Source organism: Mustela erminea, chromosome 19, assembly GCF_009829155.1.
Source record: "Mustela erminea isolate mMusErm1 chromosome 19, mMusErm1.Pri, whole genome shotgun sequence".
In the NCBI taxonomy this organism is placed as follows: Eukaryota; Metazoa; Chordata; class Mammalia; order Carnivora; family Mustelidae; genus Mustela; species Mustela erminea.
Window position 1 is genome coordinate 60,688,120 of NC_045632.1, and position 19,440 is coordinate 60,707,559.

At 45.6% G+C, this 19,440-nt stretch overlaps 1 protein-coding gene, 1 non-coding gene and 1 pseudogene across 2 annotated transcripts; 2 read left to right on the forward strand and 1 right to left on the reverse strand.

Moving 5' to 3' along the window:
* Positions 1–795: 795 nt before the first annotated feature.
* Positions 796–16,513, reverse strand: PRDM7 (PR/SET domain 7). The gene is made up of 11 exons (XM_032323460.1): positions 16,475–16,513; positions 15,076–15,229; positions 14,549–14,672; positions 14,110–14,217; positions 8,055–8,104; positions 5,911–6,067; positions 5,174–5,275; positions 4,687–4,958; positions 4,216–4,283; positions 2,902–3,095; positions 796–1,262 (listed from the first exon to the last, which is right to left on the reverse strand). Exons 2-11 carry the CDS (start codon positions 15,199–15,201, stop codon positions 877–879), a joined length of 1,587 nt encoding a protein of 528 aa, XP_032179351.1. The 5' UTR covers positions 15,202–15,229; positions 16,475–16,513; the 3' UTR covers positions 796–876.
* Positions 15,333–17,005, forward strand: LOC116580186 (annotated as a pseudogene).
* A 531-nt stretch (positions 17,006–17,536) lies between these two features.
* On the forward strand, positions 17,537–17,640 carry LOC116580360. Its single transcript, XR_004281615.1, has one exon. It is a non-coding gene; the product is annotated as a U6 spliceosomal RNA (small nuclear RNA).
* The last annotated feature ends 1,800 nt before the right edge of the window (positions 17,641–19,440 follow it).

Sequence of the window (19,440 nt, forward strand, 5' to 3'; positions counted from 1 at the left end):
TGAGATTTGACCTCCGTGTAAAGCCTCGCCCACACTCCCTGCAAACGTAGGGCTTCTCCCCTGTGTGTGTCCTCTGGTGTGTGATGAGATGTGACCTCTGTGTAAAGCCTCGCCCACACTCCCTGCAAACGTAGGGCTTCTCCCCTGTGTGTGTCCTCTGGTGTGTGATGAGATGTGACCTCTGTGTAAAGCCTCGCCCACACTCCCTGCAAACGTAGGGCTTCTCCCCTGTGTGTGTCCTCTGGTGTGTGATGAGATTTGACCTCCGTGTAAAGCCTCGCCCACACTCCCTGCAAACGTAGGGCTTCTCCCCTGTGTGGGTCCTCTGGTGTCTGATGAGATTTGACCTCAGTGTAAAGCCTCGCCCACACTCCCTGCAAACGTAGGGCTTCTCCCCTGTGTGTGTCCTCTGGTGTCTGATGAGATTTGACCTCAGTGTAAAGCCTCGCCCACACTCCCTGCAAACGTAGGGCTTCTCCCCTGTGTGTGTCCTCTGGTGTGTGATGAGATGTGACCTCTGTGTAAAGCCTCGCCCACACTCCCTGCAAACGTAGGGCTTCTCCCCTGTGTGGGTCCTCTGGTGTGTAACAAGGACTGACTTATGAATGAACTCCCTCCTCGGCTCCTTGCCAACAGACGGCTTCTCCTCTTTGTGTGTTCTCTGGTGTCTGCTGAGATGTGACCTATCATCGAAGCCTTGCCCACTGCCTCTATATTTGACTCTTATAACTCTTGACATTCCTCCCCCCATGAATAATTTTCCCGTCTCCTCTGGATTCAGTTTCTGGCCTGTGCTGGGCTCTTCCTCCACCATTCCCTCATACCCTGTTTGTCCTTCGCATGGGGTGGGAAAGGCTCTTGAATTTCTCCTCTGCCTTATACTTTCAAGCAAAGGTTTGAAACTTTCTTTGACCTCTTGACCTTTAGCTTTGTCATTCCAGTTCTGCGGATCAGAATGTTGCTGCTGCTGGTGATTTTGTTCGCCTGGGCAGGGATCCTCTGGCTGGAAATGTTCCCCTGCAGATATTCGTGGGAGGATCTGAGAAGGGTGACTGCGTTCCAAATGTTGACTGAGGAATTTCTGACTGGAGAAAGCCAGAGTGCAAGAAGGACAGGGATGTATCTCTGGCTTTGGTTCTGCTGAAAAAGGAAATTTTTGGTCAGGTAGATGTTGATGCCACTGGCTGTGTGGTATGCTTTGTCTCCTGGTAAGGCCATCCTGGTACTCATTTTTATTGTGTTGACAATGCAAGCTCTGTCTCCTGCCAAGGGTTCCTTCACTCTTCCATTCCGTTTTTACTCACTACATCTTCCTCAGAAATCCTAAAGCCCATACTGAGGGGCTTTTCTATGTATCACACAGACTAGGTACCTTCAAGTAGTGTCAGAGGCAGCTTCCCTCCTTATATAGATGGACAGACAGTGACCTTTCCCCACATACAAGCACCTTCTAAGTTGTATGATTCTGTGACAGCATTTGCAGTGACTCTGGGTGACTTCAATGGAATGTGTGAGGAAACACAAACCCTAGTCTCCCCATTTAAAAGGACATTTTTAACTGAGGACCAGTATGCGTCTGGATCTCAACTAGAAAGTGAGATGTAGATTGGACGAGACACTTGCGCAGGTTTCATTGCCTAAAGGGCTCTGGCTCCTGCTGCCCCAACTATGTTATAAATTGCTTCTTTTTTAGTTTTCTGCAAATCATAATATAAAAATATACCCTTCATACTGTATTTATTTCCTTCAGTCTTAGCCCATTTCAAATACAATAGGAAGTCCTGTTTCAAAATATTTTCCCAACCAGTTATGGGGATATATATCACCCCCAACGCCATCCATCTCCGGCCAATCCACCATCTTCTCTCACTTAGAGATGATGTAGTCTTGGAGGGGATTCCCCACTGCAGTCTTTCTCCAAAATTAACCATAGGATCATCTCAAAACAGAACACACCACTTGCCAGTTGGAAACTGCACATTGTTTCATCTCAGTCAGGAAAACCCCCAGTGTGTCAGCATGGACCATAGGCTCTAGGAAGTCTGTGGATCTCTCTGACCTCCATTCCTGACCCCTATGCTTCCTCTATCCGGGGTGGGAGGGGGTTCTCAGCCACACACCACACACACCCACCTCTCTTGTGCCTCGGGGCAGCCGTCCACATGGACCCCTTTGCCTGGAATCCTTTGCTCACAGGCGCTTGCAGACCTCAGATGTTACCTCCTGGGAGAGCCCTTCCCTATCCAAGCTCTGTTGCACTCACCCTTCCCTCACATTGGTCCCCAGACACTTTCTGAGGACTAGCTTGTTTTTCAGAGCACTAATTGTTGTGTGCTGTTATGCACACGCATACCTATGTGCACGTGTTTCGTGTTTCCTCATTCATTCAGTCATCAGCTGCTGAATAGCAGTGACTCTGAAAACCTTGTTCATTCTTGGAAGCCTGTCTGGCACAGAGTAGGGACTCCTATGACAGCTACCTGAATTGTGGGTGAGTACACACCAACAGACAGATATCATTTAGAAATATGAGGCCAAAAAAAAAAAAAAAGAAATATGGAGCAAATTAAGAAGAAAGAGCTAAAAGGGCAGAAGAAACTGCCTTGGTAAGAGAGCCGGTAGGTGCTTGAAAACTTGTTTTTGCCTCTACAATTTTTTAATCAGTATATTCTATTATATATTTTGTGTATGAAGTATTTAAGAAATCAGAACAGAAATTAAAAATTTTAAAAAAATGTTCCTAAGAGTCCCATGCCTGTGAATTCCGAATTATTTCTGACGCATCGGAATTGCAACTGCATTGACTTTAGACAGGGTTTACTCTACTTAAGAGTTGGACTGTGGAAACTGCCCAGGAGATCTCTTCTTTCTCTTTCTGTTTTGAAGAGCAGTGGTGCCCACCTTTCTCTGCCGTGAGCTCGCTCTTCCACTTGCTTCCCCACTTGATGCCCAGCTCCTGGCCATACTCGTCCCCATACCAGACCAGCAGTTCGCAGCCTGGCCTGATGACCCGGCAGGTTCGGTAGAAGATCTGCCTGCGATACTGAAAGGCCACCAGGTTCTGCTCCTCATCATCCCTGGCACAGTTCACATACCTGGGAAAGAGGACCAGAGGAGGTCAGTTCCCACCACCTGAAGGCCTCCATGCTGTTACACCGCCCACTCCCCCACTGCTCCTCAGGGAATGCCCTGCTCATATTCAAGCCTCCGTCAAAACAGCCTATGAATTCCCATCTCTAAGTTCTGCTCACTGCCCTCAGTCGGCCTAGAAGGCTCTCCCCCTTGCCTGCTTAACCATTTTTCAAATCCCAACTCCAGACTCACCATCACTCTGATTGGTCACAAAGACCAGTGACATCTAGTTTCTCTAAACTCTAAATTAAGTTCTGTTTTATAGCATGGTGTTTGGTCATGGACTCTGCTTCTAGACCACTACGCATCATTCCATACTCAGCCCAAATTTATCTTCCTTTAGAGGCCTTTCTCCAATCTCCCCATACCCTGTCTGAAGCATGCATCCCCCAAGTTCCCACAGAAACTTGGAGCTCTCTCTGTCTTGCACAACAACAAAGGAAAACAATATTTATTCACATAATGCATCCCCTGCTAACCTGTGAGCCCCTCAAGGAAAGGGGCTGGATCATGAAGTGCAGAGGCCTGTGGCCATTCTGCAGCCCATTTTTACACAGGTTTCAGAACCAGTTCTACTAGAACTGAGGCTAGGAAGAGCTGCTGCCCTCACGCATTAAAGGTCCCTTGTTCTAGGTTTTCCCTACACTGTGTGCCCTTGAAAAGTAGGGAGATTATAGTTAAATATTCCTAAAGTCAATTCTCTACTGTCTATCTGCAATATGTCTTCCATAGGACATGGGTTGCATACTATGTGTAAGTAATGAACTCCACTGTGGAACACAGTAATTGCTCATGAATGTTGAGTTGATAAATTAAAGTGTGAATCCAGCATTCCTCATGAATCTGGGCTCCTCAGGGGTTTTTCCAGGGTTCAAATTTTATCTAGCATATTTTGAGGACATATACTATGTTCTTAGCTCCTTTTTACCAAAACTGTCACTCGAAGTGAAAGAGCATTATAAGGAGAAAAATGCGGAACAGAGGATTGAGGGAGACCGTTGAGGGGGCATGACAAGAAGGAAAGGAGCATGGGTTTGTGACGGTGTATAATTTCTCTGGAAGCCAGAACCCTGTTGGCCTTACCTCATCCAGTTGGCCCAAGAGTTATCTTTTCCATCCACGTACTCATAGCAGTTTCTTCCTTTGGTGATCTGAGTTTGAGAAAGGGAAATTAAAGAGTTTTTTTTTTTTTTTTTGGTGGGGAGGTAATAGAGGGATTATTTTACTCTCCTGCGATCTGTGCTCTTCCAGCCCGCGTGGGATCAGTCCCCAGTGTGACCACATGATGTGCTCCTTAGTCATCACCTACACATCTGGGTCACTTTGTCAATTCAGGGCAGGGGCCTCACAAGGGAGGAACCTGTTTGTGTCTATATGATTATGTCTACTCTTACCCTCTGATCTTTAAGTAGGAGCTCCAGGTTCATGCAAAGTCCACTCAGTACACAGAGCTAGCCATGTTATAACCCCCATCCACATAGAAGGTGACGTCCTCCCAATCCATAGGAGGGTTGTGGGAAGCCAGAGGGTGGGGGAAGAGATGATGGTTCTCACCAACCAGGAGTATCCACTGTTGGCTGCCTCTTCATCTTCTGTGATTTGGCCCTCATAGGGGCCAAAGTGTAGCCCCAATGGCAGATCAGATGCCTCATTCCATACTCCAAGCCCAGCCTGAGGGATGCCTGATGGTCTGATTCTCAGCCCAGGGGGCAGAGTGAGGGCTGAGCGGTTGGGTTGCCCCTTGTCCACTGCACTGTCCTTTACAAATGTAGGGGGCCCGTGAACAGCACAGCTGTCAATGAAGAAGTTCTGACACTTCTCACAATCTGGAGGCGAGAGCAACAGGGATTAGGAAAGGATTTTGCATGTTCCTGGACTTGAGCAGTTTCGGAAACAGCCCAACACTCACATCATTTGGCCTCTACCTTGTACTCCCAGTCACTAGAGGGAGGGGATAATTTGGGGACCCGAAGACAAGACCCAGTTACAGTATCAGGAGAGAACAAATTCCTTTGAGAGTCGGGCCAAGATGGCCACTTACAGAGGTAATCATCATCCTGGGGCTCGCTGACCTCCTGGTATGCAAGGCTCTTCCTTTCTCGTAGACTATACATCTTTACTTCAACATCCTTTCTCCTGAGTTCTGAGTTGGAAAAGAATATGTGAGAGAGGTTGGTGGGGTCTGGAGTGTTAGTCCCTGTTTTGTCAGAAAACATACCATCTCCTTTGATAAATTATTACCTGTCCTTCTATATACTCTGTTCTCTGCTGTCCCCAAACTATTCAGAGTGTAAGATTCCATACTGACTAGAGATGGCCAATTCAATTTTACTTTTTTCGCCATTATCAGATTAATCTTTGTAATCTTTCCTCTTAGAAAATGGTTCATTCACATATTTCTTCATTCAGAAAATATTTGTTGAGGGCACATTACATGTCAGGCATTGAGCAAGGGCCTGGGCATTCAACACCAAGAAAGTATGGTTTTTATTATCACCAAGGGATTTATTGGACAACTTGCATGGGTCAATTATTTTATGTTAAATTAATGCTTTCAAATTAATGCTATACATCTTTATCTTCATTCTACAGATTGGAATTCAGGAGCTCAGAGAATTTATAAGATTTGTCCAAGGCCTCAATGTTAACTACAGGTCTCAGGTAAGTCTAGCTTAAACCCAGGCCTAGGCAAAGTCTGTCCTACATACCTACATTGTATTCATCAACCTTTCTGGAGAACTTAGAGGGACTAAAAGTCCCCATATTATTTTTTCTTACCCAGTTTTCGTAGGGAGTGATGTCCAGAGGTACTTGCTTCTCCAGGATGGGACACTGGTTTCTGGCCCTGCTCTGAGCCACTTGTGTTCAGCAACTTTGCTGTTTCTGATAATTCCTTCAAACTAGATTCATTACTTAATGGCGCTCTGGGTACTCCCTTCAATGTGAGAATCACATATTAAAAGACAACATGCATTTCTTTATTCCTTTAAGGCTTATGGTGTGTTTTCACATGCATTACTTTAGTTAGTACTTCAACAACCCTTGGGAATACTTAGAGAGTCTGAATACTAGAGGGAAAAGAAAGGGCATATGTGGGTATCAAATATGAGAATAGAACCCATGGCTTAAGCCTCTTTCCCCTTAAATTTCTCAAATTTTTCCATAAAAGTGAGAGTGAGGGAGGGAGATTACTTGGGAAGACAAGTTGGAGAATCACTATCCTCTGTGATAGTGAGATAGAAGGTGATGAGGGCTCGTAGAGGAAAAGAGAAGATCTTCTGTAAACTAGTGGATATTTGATGGAGGAGGAAATGGAGGCAAATGGAGGGGACGGCACACAACTGGAAAATAGGTGACATGAGTAGAGAGATGGGGAAGAAAACAAAGGGTTGGTAGAAATGGATCTAAACAAAAAAAAAAAAAAAAAAAGAAAGAAAGAAAGAAAGAAAAAAAAAAGGAAGAAAGAAAGAAAGAAAGAAAAAAAGAAAAGGATGCTAAAGTTTCCATTTGCCATATCCAAGAAAGACTATTTGTAATTAGATTAGCTGGTTTCTGTCAACTTTGTTTGAATAAGGTTGTAGCACCAGCTAAGTCTCTTCAGTTTCCTGATCTATAAATTGGTATATTTACTAATTCTTAATGTTGTAGAAGACAGAAAATATTATAATGATCATCAAATCATTTGGTGAGGTATTTAATATAGTCAGAATAAGAGGTTACAATTTACCCCCTCAGTTGTGCCCATGTTCAAAATCTAAATCACAGATATTATTTTTAGTATTCCTTGAACTTTTTATTTTTTGTTTAATCTGTAAATGCAGAGTTTCTCATGCAGAAAACATTGAGGGGCCCTCTGGTGCCTTAAGCTGGGCCTGGGACTTCTGAGAAGAAAGAGCTTGCCGTGTGGAGGCAGTCTACACAAATAATTCTGAACAAAATGAGAGTTGTCTAATGAGAGCTCAGAGGAAGCAGTTGTTGTTTTCTCCTACAAGTATGAGCATTTTAGATCAGTTCCAGATACCTATCTGGAGTTTCTAATGAATATTATGCAACCTATATGAAATCTTGAAGTCATTTTATTGGTTGTTTCTCAATCAGCAAACCTGAAACTACTCAGGGCTGGGAGATACTTCCTCTTACTAGAATGGGAGGCTCTCAGAGCCTATCTTCTGCAGGAGGAGCCTAGCTTCTGCATCTGGGATCATCCAGTGCATGAATTGCTAGTATATTTGTAAGCTTCTCTTATTTAGAGTTCATCTCTCACTTTAGCATAATAGAAAAGAACTGAGGTTGAAATCATCAAGTGAATGTTGCAAATTTTACAAAACTCTGAAAGTTTTTTTTTTTTAAGATTTTATTTATTTGACAGACAAGTAGACAGAGAGGCAGGCAGAGAGAGAGAGAGGAGGAGGAAGGCTCCCTGCTGAGCAGAGAGCCTGATGTGGGGTTTGATCCCAGGACCCTGGGATCATGACCTGAGCCGAAGGCAGAGGCTTTTAGCCCACTGAGCCACCCAGGTGCCCCCAAAACTCTGAAAGTTTTAATGAGCTTATAAGTGGTTTAGAGAAGGAGCTTAGGATTAGACTGCACTATCACTGGTCCTGTGATCTCAAGTATATAATCAAACATGTCTTTGTCTTAATTTGTTCACCTATAAATGGTGATATTTATAGTACCCACCTCATAGGATTGTTGTAAGGTTTAAGTAAGTTTATTCATGTGAATGTTTAAAGTCTGAAGTGCAGTGAAAATAAAACAAGTGGTTGCTAATATCATTGCTGTTTTTATTAGCTATTAAAATGATGAAGATATTGGATATTGTGATAAAGAGATCAGGAAAGGAAGGCATCAGCTACTATTCTTACCTGTGCTTAAATCCACGAGAAAGATTTTCTTGTCCACAGGTTTTGGGAAATACTCACCTTCTGGTGTTTACTCTGCTCCATTCTGAATGCCACCCAAGAAGGTCTGACTATAAAGTGATAAGAAATCAGTGTTCTTTTTTTTTTTTTTAAGATTTATTTATTTATTTGACAGTTAGAAATCACAAGTAGGCAGAGAGACAGGCAGAGAGAGAGGAGGAAGCAGGCTCCCTGCTGAGCAGAGAGCCCGATGCGGGGCTCGATCCCAGGACCCTGGGATCATGACCTGAGCCGAAAGCAGAGGCTTTAACCCACTGAGCCACCCAGGCGCCCCAGAAATCAGTGTTCTGGTTGGCAAATGTTTCCAGACTCTAGAGGCTCTCACTAGAGACACAGAATTCTTAACCACGGAGTGTCGAGTACGTGGATTATCAAGGGGTGATTAGAAAATGGTTTCTGAAGTATCATCACAGCCCATGCTGCTACTGGTGGCATGAACTAATTTACCTAAAATGTAAAAAAAATACACAAAACCTCATTTATGCTTCATACTATGTTCATAAGTTATCTATTACACATATTAATACATATGCCATGAACTTCTATGGCAAAAATACTCAACAAACTGAGAATTGAATGAAATTACTTCACCATAATAAAAAAGCCTATCTCCCACATCACACTCTACAGTTAAAAACTGAACGTTTTTCCTCTAATATCAAGAACAAGGCAAGGATGTCCACTCTCACTACTTCTATTCAATATAGTACTGGAAGTCCTAGCCAGGGTATTGGGAAAAAAAAAAAGGACATGCATTTTGGAAAGAAAGAGGTAAAATTTTGTTTGTTCACAGATGACATGATCTTAAATGTGGAAAATCCTAAAGATTCCACACACACACACACACACACACACACACACACACACACACACACAACAAACCCGTGAGAACTAACAAATGAATTCAGCAAAGCTTCAGGATATAAAATTAACACTAAAAAATTTGTTGCATTTAGGTTGCCTGCATGGCTCAGTCAGTTGAGTGTCTAACTCTTGGTTTTGGCTCTGGTTGTGATCTTGGAGTTGTGATCAAGCCCTATGTTGGGCTCTGTGCTCAGTACAGAGTCTCCTTAGGAGTCTCTGTCTTTCTTTCTTTCTTTTTTTTTTTTTTTTAAAGATTTTATTTATTTATTTGACAGAGAGAGATCACAAGTAGGCAGAGAGATAGGCAGAGAGAGAGGGGGAAGCAGGCTCCCTGCTGAGCAGAGAGTCCGATGCGGGACTCGATCCCAGGACCCTGAGATCATGACCTGAGCCGAAGGCAGCGGCTTAACCCACTGAGCCACCCAGGTGCCCCAGTCTCTGTCTTTCTTACGCTGAGTGAAATAAGTCAATCAGAGAAAGACAATTATCATATGATCTCCCTGATATGAGGAGATTGAGAGGCAAAGTGAGGAGTTTGGGGGGGCAGGGAAGGAAAAAATGAAACAAGATGGGATCGGGAGGGAGACAAACCATAAGAGACTTAATCTCACAAAACAAACTGAGGCTTGGCGGGGAGGGGGTAGGGATAGGGTGGCTGTGTTATGGACATTGGGGAAGGTATATGCTATGGTGAGTGCTGTCAAGTGTGTAAACCTGGCAATTCACAGACCTGTACCACTGGGGCTAATAATATATTATATGTTAATAAAAAATTAAAAATTAGGGCGCCTGGGTGGCTCAGTGGATTAAGCCGCTGCCTTCGGCTCAGGTCATGATCTCAGGGTCCTGGGATCGAGTCCCGCATCGGGCTCTCTGCTCAGCAGGGGAGGCCTGCTTCCCTTCCCCTCTCTCTGCCTGCCTCTCTGCCTACTTGTGATCTCTCTCTGTCAAATAAATAAATAAAATCTTTAAAAAAAAAATTAAAAATTAAAAGAAAGAGTCTCTGCCTTTCCATCTCCATCTGCCACTCCCCCCCATCGTGTATGCATGCTCTCTCTCTCTCAAATAAATAAACAAACAGAATTTTTTTTTTAAGATTTTATTTATTTATTTGACAGACAGGGTTCACAAGGCAGAGGCAGGCAGAGAGAGAGGAGGAAGCAGGCTCCCTGCTGAGCAGAGAGCCTGATGCGGGGCTCGATCCCAGGACCCTGAGATCATGACCTGAGCTGAAGGCAGAGGCTTAAACCCACTGAGCCACCCAGGGGCCCCAACAAACAGAATGTTAAAGAAAATTAGTGGGGGGGGGTGAGGAGACGGGGTAACTAGGTGATGCGTATTAAGGAGGGCAAGTGATGTGATGAGCATTGGGTGTTATACACAACTAATGAATCACTGAACACTACATCAAAAACTAATGATGTACTATATATTGGCTAATTGAACTTAATAAAAAAGTTATCTGCATTTGTATGTACTAACAATGAATAATCCAAAAAGGAAATTAAGAAAACAGTCTTATTTATAATAACACCAAAAGAAATGAAATAATTAGGAGCAAACTTAACCAAGGAGGTATAACATTTGTGCACTGAAAACTACAAAACATTACTGAAGGAATTTAAAGAAGACACAAGTAAATGGAAACACACCCCATGTTCATGGATTAGGGGTCTTAATATCATTAAGATGTCTACACTACAAAGCAATATACAGATTCAATGCAATTCTTATCAAAACCCAATGGTATTTTTTTTTGCAAAAATAGAAAAAGTCATCCTAAAGTTAATATGAAATTTCAGAGGACCCCAAATGGCCAAAACAATCTTGAGAAAGAAGAATAAAGTTGGAGAACTCACACTTTCTGGATTCAAAACATATTACACGGCTACAGTAATCAAAATAGTATATTATTGGCATAACAACAGACATATAATCTATGGAACAGAATAGAAAGCCCATATAGTTGAATAATCTTTGTAAAGGATGCCAAGACTATAGAATGGGGAAAGGACAAATCTTTTCAACAAATGATGCTGAGAGAATAGAATAGTCACATGCAAAAGAATAAAGATGCCTTAAAAAAGAAGAGCAGGGGCACCTGGGTGGCTCAGTGGGTAAAGCCGCTGCCTTCGGCTCAGTTCATGATCTCAGGGTCCTGGGATCGAGTCCCGCATCGGGCTCTCTGCTTGGCGGGGAGCCTGCTTCCTCCTCTCTCTCTCTCTCTCTGTCTGCCTCTCTGCCTACTTGTGATCTCTCTCTGTCAAATAAATAAATTTAAAAAAATCTTTAAAAAAAAAAAGAAGAAGAGCAAAGCTGGAGGCAGCACAATTCTGGACTTCAAGTCCTATTACAAAGCTCTAGTAATTAAAACAGTATGGTACTGGCATAAACATAGACACACAGATCAATGGAACAGAACAGAAAACCCAAAAGTGAACCCACAACTATAAGATCAATTGATCTTCAACAAAGCCAGAAAGAATATCCAATGAGAAAATGATAAATCTCTTCAACAAATGGTGTTGGGAAAACAGGACAGCAAGAGAATGAAACTGGGCAACTTCCTTACACCGAACACAAAAATAAATTCAGAATGGATTGAAGACCTAAATGCAAGACCCAATACCATAAGAATCCTGGAGGAGAGCACAGGCAGTGACCTCTTTGCCACTGGTCACAGATACGTCTTTCTAGATATGTCTCCTGAGTCAAGGGAAACAAGCAGAAATAAATTACTGGGACTACATTGAAATGAAAACCTTCTGCATGGTGAAGGAAGCAACCAACAAAATTAAAAGGCTGCCTACAGAATGGGAGAAGATATTTGAAAATGACATATCTTTTTTTTAACATTTTATTTATTTATTTGACAGACAGAGATCACAAGTAGGCAGAGAGGCAGGCAGAGAGAGAGGGGGAAGCAGGCTCCCTGCTGAGCAGAGAGCCCGATGCGGGACTCGATCCCAGGACCTGGGATCATGACCTGAGCCGAAGGCAGCGGCTTAACCCACTGAGCCACCCAGGCACCCCACAAATGACATACCTGACAAAGGGCTACTATCCAAAATACATAAAGAATTTATAAAACTCAACACCTCCAAATGAATAATCCAATTAAAAAATGGGCAGAAGACATGAATAGACTTTTTTTCGAAAAAGACATACAGATGGCCAACAGATAGGAAAAGATGCTCGCTGTCACTGATCATCAGGGAAATACAAATAAAAGCTGCAGAAGATGTCATCTCACACCTGTCACAGTGACTACAATCAACAACACAGGTTGAGGATGTGGAGAAAGGGGAACCCTCTTGCACTGTTGGTGAGAATGCAAACTAGTGCAGCTATTCCAGAAAACAGAATGGAGTTTCCTAAAAAGTTAAAAATAGAACTACCCTATGATCCAGCAATTGCACTACTAGAAATTACGCAAAGAATAAAAAAGTACTGATTCAAAGGGATACATGCACCCCAGTGTTTATACCATCAATACCTACAATAGCCAAACTACGGGAACAGTCCAAGTGTCCAACTGACAAATGGATAAAGAAGATGTGTTATATATACATATACATATAAATATATCTATATCTCTATATAATATATATGAATATTAGCTATAAAAAAGAATGAAATCTTGCCATTTGCAACAACATGGATGGAGCAAGAGTATTATACTATGTGACATAGTCGTTCAGAGAAGGATAATTACCACATGATTTCACTGATGTGTGGAATTTAAGAAACAAAACAAATGAGCAAAGTGGAAAAAAAGAGGCAAACCAAGAAACAAATTCCGAACTACAGAGGAGAACACTCTGATGGTTACCAGGGGGGACGTGGGTGAGGGGATGAGTTAAACAGGTTATGGGGATTAAGGAGTGCACTTATCATGATACGCACAGGTTGCATGGAAGTGTTGATTGCTATATTACATACCTGAAACTAATGTAACAACACTGTATGCTAACTCACTGGAATTAAAATGAAAACTTAAAAAAAATGAAGATGGACCTTTCCATAATTACCTCAAACCCTCATCCAGAATTAAGACTCTGGATCATTGTGGGGTAACACGATTATGTGTGTGATTAAATAAACATAAACAAGGATGTATCTTTACATATGTTCGTCATATTCTCTTCTAAGACATTTAATCCAATAACTGAGTAACAGGAATCACGGAGATTATCTCTTTGGTGGACTTGCAGTCTAATTAAGGTTTCTTTAACTTCCCTTTCATTAGGTAATAATGTTTAGGAAAAACAGCCTTTTTAAAAAGAATGATGAATTTTAAATATATAAAAAGGTGTGGAGAATCATATGTAAAACCTATATATCCACCACCATTCAGCCTTATCTCAACATTCTGCCACAATTATATATCTTTATTTTTTATTTTTATCTTTATAGCTTTTAACTTCTTTTTTAAAATTCAAAAACAAAAATAAAAACAAATAGAAAAATAGGGCACCTGGGTGGCTCAGTTGGTTAAGTGTTTGCCTTCAGCTCAGGTCATGACCGCAGGGCCCTGGCCTTGGCCTGCTTCAGGCTCCCGGCTCGGCGGGGAGTCTGTTTCTCCCGCTCTGTCTGCTCCTCCCCCAACCTGGTCTCTTGTGCACGTGCCCTCTCTCTCTCTCAATCAATCAAATAAATGGAATCTTTAAAAAAAGAGAGATAACTAGCCAAGACACAGCAGAACCACTTGCCACCCTTTCCATTTTCTCTGATAACTATTCTGAATTTGGCATTTCTTTTGTTTTTATATGTTTACCAACTATTATACACTATTAGTGTATTTACAAATGATATAATTATTGTCCACATTTAAAAACTTTATATGGGGGCGCCTGGGTGGCTCAGTGGGTTAAGCCTCTGCCTTCGGCTCAGGTCATGATCTCGGGGTCCTGGGATCGAGCCCCGCATCGGGCTCTCTGTGCAGCAGGGAGCCTGCTTCCCCGTCTCTCTCTCTGTCTGCCTCTCTGCCTACTTGTGATCTCTGTCTGTCAAATAGATAAAGTTAAAAAAAACAACTTTATATGAATACCCTCTTACTATATGATATGCTGTTTTACATCTTGGGTTTATGTTTTTAAGGAAAGAGTTTCCTTTCTTGACCCCGGAGATACAGCTGAGCCCTGAACCTTGGGTTTCAGGAGGAAACCCGACATCTCCCTGGCCCCCTCACCTTGCTGCCTTGGCGTCCATTCTTCATCCGAATCCTCAGTGTCATCTACTCGTGGTATGATGGCCTGCCTGCGGTGACACATGAAAGCCGGTCGAGGGGCTCTGAGACCTGGAGAGAAGCAGACTTCTGGTCCTCAGAGGGAAGAGCCAGGAGGAACCAAGCACAGTGGCAGTGGACAGTACCACCCAGTCAGGGCGACTCCACTGGTGGAGTTGGGAGCAGGGCAAGGGCTGGTGGAGTTGGGAGCAGGGCAGGGGGTGAGTTCTGCATCGCCAGCGCGAGCCCTACACTGATCGGGAAGAACACAGTTTCGCTCCAGATTTGTCTTCTCACGGAAGGGAACTAGGAGCAGACGGAGCCACTGCGGAGGCCAAGGACGACCGGGCCGCAGGCCTGGCTCAGTTTCCCAGGCTCATCAGCACCCAGCACTTCCGGTTACCTATAGTTATCAGGGCTTCGTAGTTCCTTTTCACATTCCTGTATCGGATTTTCTCCCAGTCTCCCATCTCTGTCCATTCTTCCTTGGAGAAGTACACGGAAATGTCTTTGAAAGCATCTTTGGCCTGGGAAAGGATTCCGTCAGTGGCTTACGAACCCCAGTGGGGACTTCGAGCTGGGCCTCCCCCCACCTTAAATGTAGGGCATTCCCCGAGTCCTCGGAGCGCTCCTGCGAAGCGGGGTGAAGAGCTTCTCCCGCTCCGGAGGGTGTCCTGCTGAACCGAACAAGCGCGGAGCGTTTCCCTAGCTGTCTCCTGACAAAGAGCCAGCGCTGATGGTTCTGTCCTGCGTCCCCTCGCCCATCCTGTAAAGGAGCAAGCGCCTCCACCCTGTGTCCACGCGTGGAGAGGCTCCCCCGCCGGTGGAGGCCAGGAGTCTGGGGTGCTCCAGGGAGCAGCTCCTTGTCACCACCCCCTCCTCGACCTCCCTACAGACCGTGCTGAGCCCAGCTTCTCCCACACCTCTCACCGGGGGCTTCCACCCTGTTCTCCCCGAGTCTCTCTCAGGGGTCTCCTCTGGGGGCCCGCTGAGGCTCCTGGTGCTGGGACCTCCGGGCAGGCCCTGCTCGGACTCTGAGGCCGTCGGTGGTCGCATGAGTCTCTCTGCCCCAAGGCCAAAGCGCCTGTGGAAGAAGAAGGTGCTGGGAGTGGGTGACAGCCCAGACCACAGCCCAGACCACTGCCCAGAGCCATGTCTGTCTTCCCATTTGGGCGGGGGGGGGGGGGTCCAGAACAAGAACATGTGGGGGCCCCAGAGAGGATTAGAAGATGCAGGCGAGGTCTGGGGTCTTGGTGGCAGGGAGGGGTCTCTCCTGGCCTTGACAGACTCCCTAAGGAGAGCTAGGTTTTGTTTCTCTTAGTCCTTGCAGCTCGGCCGTCTGAGGGAGCGAGGCTGGAGGGATGTGGCTGCCGGCGTTGGCTGGGAGTCCTGAGGTGCGGGAGGAGCACGGAGGAGGCCTGGGGGGCCCTGAAGGCTGGGGCTGCCGACAGAGGCCCACAGCTCTGCTCCAGGGAGAGGAGGTGAGTGCTTCCCAAAGGAGGGTTTCTCGGGATGTCCCACGGGCGATTCTGGAAAAATGTGGTGTGAGCAGTCTGGCTCTCCAAGGGACAGAGATCCCGGGCCGAGGGGATTTGGTCTCACTCGTGGGAGGGGTTGGGGGCTCTCATGTCAAGGGTATCTGGGGCGTCGGGCAGAGGACATCTGGGGTTCCTCAGGCTGACGGTGTTGGCAGTCTCTCAGGACAAGATCTGGGGTCTTTCAGGCTGGAGAGATTGAGAATGCTCAGGCTGAGAGAATTTGGGATCTTGGAGACTGAAGAGATTAGAGGTCTCGCGTTCTAAGATCCGAAGTCTCTCGTGAACCGGCTTTAGGTTTTCTGACGTGGAGGTTCCTTGGGGTCTGCGGAGCCGGAGGGATTTCCGAGCTCGCAGGCTGATGGTCCTCAGGGTCTCTGAGGCTGGGGGGATGTGCTCTCCGTGGGCGTACATTTCGGGTGTCTCGGGGTGAGGGTTTTGGGGGTGCCTCCGCCGAGGGTGATTGGTGTTACTCAGGGGGATTTGGGCCTCTAAGTATTAGGGATTTAGTGTTTCTCTGGGTGAGGGATTTGAGGTTTCTGCAGCTGAGGTGCTTAGGGGTTGGAGGGGTCTCCCACCGAGCTGTGAGGACCCCCCAAGGCAGAGGAATTGCGTTCCCTTGAGGCGGCGAGATTTGGTGTCCCTGCGGCTGAGGGGAGTTGGAGCCAGACAGGGTGAGGGGTCCCAGGGTCTCCCGGGTGGGGTTTGAAGGTTTCAGAGTCAGGGTTTACAAGAGTTTCACAGGGCACTGCAGGGGCGTCTGTGTTCCCGTCAGTCTCCCTGGAGGCCCTCACCGCCCACCCGGGTCTGGCGCCCTCGCAGAGCCCACGCGCGCTTCCAGCCTGGCGAGAAGTGAGCCGCGCCGGTGGGCGCGACACCGGCTTGTACTGCCGTGTCAGGCAGAAGCCACCAATCAGCGCTGCAAGCAAAGTAGCCTTTCCAATCGGCGTGCAGGAGGGGCCTGAGGGGGCGGAGCGTAGGGCCAGCCGTGTGTGTCAGTCACCGGCAGAACCCCACCGCCGTGGACGGTCCCGCCCCACCCCGCGGGGATTGGCTACTCGGAGTCCAGTACGTGTCTGTCAAGAAACAGCAGCGCGCAGGCGCAGTATGTCAGTGTTCCTAGACTCTTCGGTACCCAGACGCTGGTGAAGGCGGGGCAGGGCAGGAGACGGAGCCGAGTCCCCTGCAGCCCAGGCTGAGCCTAGCGCGTTGAGCTGACCGCAGGTCTTTAGGGTGGACCTGGCACAAAGATTCTTTGCTCGACCAGACTTTCAGGCCCTGGAAGGGTCTCCTGGGCCATCTGTGCCCTTCCGTATAGAATCCATCTTTAGCAATAGCTGGATGTGACCATTTAGTGTACAATGAATATCGCATTACATTCAGGGGACAACTGTGTAATTCAGTAATGTGTGATGAAACAAAGTATGGACATCAAATAAAGTCTACACGGCTCAAAGCTTTAAACCCGACAAACGGAAGAGCAGGTATATTAGAAAACCACTGAGAATTCTTTATGTTTTCTCTTTTTCTTTCTTTCTTTTTTTTTTTTTTTTGAGAGAGAGCATGAGGTGGGGGGCGGTGGTGAGGGGCAGAGGGAGGGAGAGAGAGTAGAGAGATAGAGAGATGAGAGAAAGAATCTCAGGCAGGTTCCATGCCCAGTGAGGAGCCTGGATTGGGGCTCGAGGTGGGACTCCATCCAGGGCTCGATCTCAGGACCCTTAGTTCATGACCTGAGCTGAAATCCAAAGACGGATGCTTAACTAACTGAGCACTCAGGTGCTGCCACTCAGAATTCTTAAGCTAAAAGTGGAAGTGGCATTTGTGAGTAAAAACCGTGTTTAAATAATGTAGGTCTCAAAGTCATCAGAAGTAGTGTTGGCTTAGTAGAATGATACAGCGAAGATTAGCATGCTTCCTGTTCAAGGATGACATGCACATCTGTGAAGTGCTCCATACTAAAAAAAGAAGAAAAGTCATCAGAAGGAAGGAGACATAAATAAAATCAAAGGAAAAAAACCCTGAAATAATATGCAAGTATTTTGCATAAAAATGAAGCATCAGCTCTAAGGACACTCAGTCCACTGAGGTGGGTCAGTTTAAGACCTACTGGTTTTCAGAAGATAAAATGGGAATAGTGTTTCTGGCTTTTACTAAATTTTGAAAAAATATGTTATGTTTAAAAACATAACACAATTTCCCTGAAGTAGGGCTCCAAACCCCAGAATTCTTACCAAGGAAGGACCGCCAGATTCCAGGCAAAGTTTGCCCAGCTCAGCCGTCATGAAGGGAGTGGTCAGTCAGACCTCTAAGGGCCCACAGACCTCTCAGGTTCCCCTGAGACGAGTGCTGGGTGGGGGCTGGGAGTGGAGGGAGCAGTGAGAGAGCGGGGAGCTTCTGGAAATTGTGAGACCATCTGTGTATGGTCGATGTTTGGGTGGGTGCAGAGTTGATGGTCGGTCTTGTGCATGAGCATCTATGTGGTCCCTGCTGTCAGCTTTATGGTTCAAAGAAATGTGAGATTAAAAAAAAAATCTTGCTCTTCAAGTGCTCACTGTTAACCTTAAAAATAAAGCTGCCAGTTATTTTAGCAGCAGAAAGGGCTTTATCCTGGAATAGCAGAGAATTGCAATCCAGGACTAGCAAATGAGGGCAAAACCATAGGATGGCCCTCAGAACAAAGGAGAGGAGAAGGCGGTTTGGGAAGGCCGTTATAGGCAAAAAGTTCACGGGAGTAAAGGGAGTTGAAGCACCGAGACTTCTCCTTGGCTGAGCTAGGACTGTCTCTTGTCGGCCAGGCTGTCGCTAGGAAAACATCCTTCCTCCTGCAGGGTTAGGAGAGACGTTCACCTACTATAGGTGAACTAGGGGTTTGTTTGCAAGGTGGTCTCTTCCTGTTGGATAAGATGCAGTGCAGTTTAAGAACCCATTAAATAGCAAAACTGAAACAAAACTTAGACCCCTTCAAAAAAACTCTCCAAACCAAGACTTGGCCACAAATAAGAAAAATTCAAAAGGATAATGACAGAAAGAAAAGAAACAAATGGAAAGGCATAATGTGCTCTCCAGCAGAAATACTCAGTGTTATAAACACATCAGGTTTCCATATGTTAATGTATTCCTATAAAAATAACAATTTACTTTGTGGAATTTCCCAAACAGGTTAAAAAGATAATGTGTAAAAATAAAAGCGAATAACAAGGAAATGAAAATAATTAAGACTAATGGGTAGGCTAGCCTGTCAGATATGAACATTTCTTATAAACTTAAGTATTAAAAGTGTTCATTTTGGCAATGAGTATATAGTCTTATCAATATAATTCAATATGGAATCAAGAAGTAGGCCCTGGGTTGGTTAATTTTATGTGTCTTACTGGGGGAGCTGTGTGGATGGCGCAGACTCCCAGTCCCAGGTCTGGGTCTGGGGGAGCGCAGAGCTCACTGAGTTCCATCACCAAAGGCTTCTGGGACTTCAGGGTCAGTGCAGTGGCCCAGGAGGTCTGACCTGTGGCCATGGGCAGAAACTCCTCTGGGAGCCCCTCCTCAGCCATAGACAGCCTGAGTCTTCCAGAGCTCTGACAGCCTCTGCTGGTGGTTGTGGGCTGGGTGTCCCGCCTCCAGAAGCCTGGTGAACCCGAGCTGGGGCCTCCCTTTTGAGAGATAGCCTTTGCACAGTCCCTCAGGGGTTGTCAGTCCCTATCAACATGTCTTCCCTCTGTGAGCCCTAGCTTGGAGGTTTCAGGGGGTTCCTGACCTTAAGGGT